Source organism: Brassica napus, chromosome A10, assembly GCF_020379485.1.
Source record: "Brassica napus cultivar Da-Ae chromosome A10, Da-Ae, whole genome shotgun sequence".
Classification (NCBI taxonomy): domain Eukaryota; kingdom Viridiplantae; phylum Streptophyta; class Magnoliopsida; order Brassicales; family Brassicaceae; genus Brassica; species Brassica napus.
In genome coordinates this window covers 9,142,656-9,145,032 of record NC_063443.1, presented here as the reverse complement: position 1 = coordinate 9,145,032, position 2,377 = coordinate 9,142,656, and the positions used below count along the sequence as shown (strand labels likewise).

Genomic DNA, 2,377 nt, shown 5'->3' with positions numbered 1-2,377 from the left:
ATTTTGGAAATTTGGTGAAAGAACATAACTTGATAATTTTGGTGGAAAATTAATTTTGTAGTTTTGGTGAAAAACTTAATTTTAGCAAAAAAAAAAACACGATTTGGCATTTTGATAAAAAAACATGATTTTACAATTATGTCGAAAAATTCGATTTAACGATTTTATGAGAAACGCGATTTTGCGATTTTGACGGAATAACTCAAATTTACAAATTTAGAAAAACAAATTGATTTTATGGTTTTGAAGAGAAAACATGATTAAGTTATGTTTGCTGTATTTAAATTGATTTAGATATATGAGAAAGAAAAACTTGGGTTAGTGAAATTGGCTTAGAAATTTGGTTTAGTTATCTTTTATTATATATTTGATTTGAGTTTATGTAAGTTATAAATTTTTATTGGTTTGGTTATGGATAACTCAATGTTCATTCCAATTCAAACCATTTTAATCCAACTCCACTAAATCCATTAATTTGTTTTATGACTTTATCCATTAATCCATTTGTAAAAAGGTTTTTTTTTTATCTATCAATAGCTTATATTGGGATGACCCACTAAATCTTACCATTTTAACACTCCTAGATATCCTTAATCAGCAGTGAATAATAAAAATTGGAAATTCTTTATTGATTTGATTATAGATAACTTAGTCCAATCCAAATCACTTTAATCCAGCCCACTAAATCCATTAACCCATTTGATCCATTAATCTATTTGTATTCTAATATTTCTATCTATTAAGATTCATGGTATGGTATGGATTGAACCCATTAACTCTTACATATTTTGACACCCGTAGAAATATCCTTAATCAGAAGTAAATAATAAAAGTAGGTAAAAATCCAAAATTCAATCAGCTGTCATCATGGTAAATGGGTTAATTCGTGAATCAATTCTCACACGTCTAAACATAAATGCCATAAAATTATCTTCACAACGTTCAAAATCCTAAATACATTGCCAAAAGTACTCTCTTTTATTAAACAAAGAAAGCAAGAAGTGAACTGTCACAATTATCTATTTCCATTTCCTTAAGATTCACAAATTTTCTTCATTCTCCTTAAGCTTCTATATAATTAGTACATAACTCTTCCCCACAAATCACAAACAAACCCACAAAACCCTATTCTTAGATCTCTCATCTAGCCGCTTCTCGAAAACCATGGTGGCACTCATGAAAAATCTATGTTTTGCTTTCGTCATCCTTACTTCTTTTGCGACCCTCTTCTCCGTCGCTGATGCACGTCGGTTTTACGTCGGAGGTAGCCGCGGTTGGGTCATGAACCCACGCGAAAATTACAATACTTGGGCTGAAAGAAACCGTTTCCAAGTCAATGATACTCTCTGTAAGCTTCTTTCTTTTCCTGTGGTCTAGATTTTTTTTTTTAAATCTTTGGGACTGACAAAAAGCTTGAATATTTTGCAGACTTTAAGTATGCCAAGGGATCGGACTCAGTGCAACAAGTGATGAAAGCAGATTACTACGGCTGTAACGTTAGGAATCCGTTAGAGAAGTTTGATAACGGAGAGACTGAGGTTGCTCTTAACCGATCTGGCCCGTTTTATTTCATTAGTGGTAATCAAGATCGCTGTCTGAAGGGACAGAAGTTGATCGTCGTTGTCCTAGCCATCAGACATCCCAAGAAGGTTCCTATTTCTCCGGCGAAACCTCCTTCGACGACTCAACCTCCACAAGCTCACTCCCCTGGTTCTCCTGTTGCGCCAGCGAAGGCACCGTCAGCGGCTCAACCTCCTAAATCTCATTCCCCTGTTTCTCCCGTTGCTCCGGCGAAGGGTCCCTCATCTGCCGAGTCTCCAAAAGCTCATTCCCCTGTTTCTCCACCGGCGAAAGCTCCGTCGACTGCTCAACCTCCCAACTCTCACTCCCCTGTTTCTCCGGTTGCTCCGGCGAAGGGACCGTCAACTGCCGAGTCTCCAAAAGCTCACTCCCCTGTTTCTCCAATCATTCCAGCGACCGCTCCGTCAGCAACTCCAACGCCTGATAGTTCACCGGCTTCTCCAGAACCTGAGAATACTCCACCGTCGTCACCAGCTCCTCCTCAATCCACTCCGGCCGATAACATCAATGCGCCAGCGGCAAGTACCAAAAATGCAGCAAGTGTTGTAGCCGTTACTTCGGTTATGACCACAGTATTAAGTGTGGCTTTTACTGTCTTAATGTTCGCTTGAGCTTTAACAAATGGTTGTTCGTGTTTGATTTACATTTCTTTGTTGTGTTGCTGAGTTTTTTATTCGAGTCGCTACTCTTTTATCTGTTTATTATTTGTTCTGAGTGTCGTTATTTTGTTGCATTATTGGACTATTGTTTTTGTTATTAATATCAATGCGTTGTTGTTCTAAAAAGCCTTACTTCA

General features: G+C 37.3%; 1 protein-coding gene across 1 annotated transcript; it reads left to right on the top strand.

The window, feature by feature from the left end:
* The first annotated feature begins 967 nt into the window (after positions 1–967).
* On the top strand, positions 968–2,377 carry LOC106431083 (early nodulin-like protein 2). The gene is made up of 2 exons (XM_013871891.3): positions 968–1,348; positions 1,429–2,377. The coding sequence occupies exons 1-2, from the start codon at positions 1,165–1,167 to the stop codon at positions 2,190–2,192; spliced, it is 948 nt and encodes a 315-aa protein (XP_013727345.3). The 5' UTR covers positions 968–1,164; the 3' UTR covers positions 2,193–2,377.

What these genes read in the sequence shown, in the direction of transcription:
- LOC106431083 (XM_013871891.3), top strand. Translation starts at nt 1,165, where the DNA reads ATGGTGGCACTCATGAAAAATCTATGTTTTGCTTTCGTCATCCTTACT. An exon ending in CCAAGTCAATGATACTCTCT is followed by an intron (nt 1,349 to 1,428) that starts GTAAGCTTCTTT and finishes AATATTTTGCAG; the next exon opens with ACTTTAAGTATGCCAAGGGA.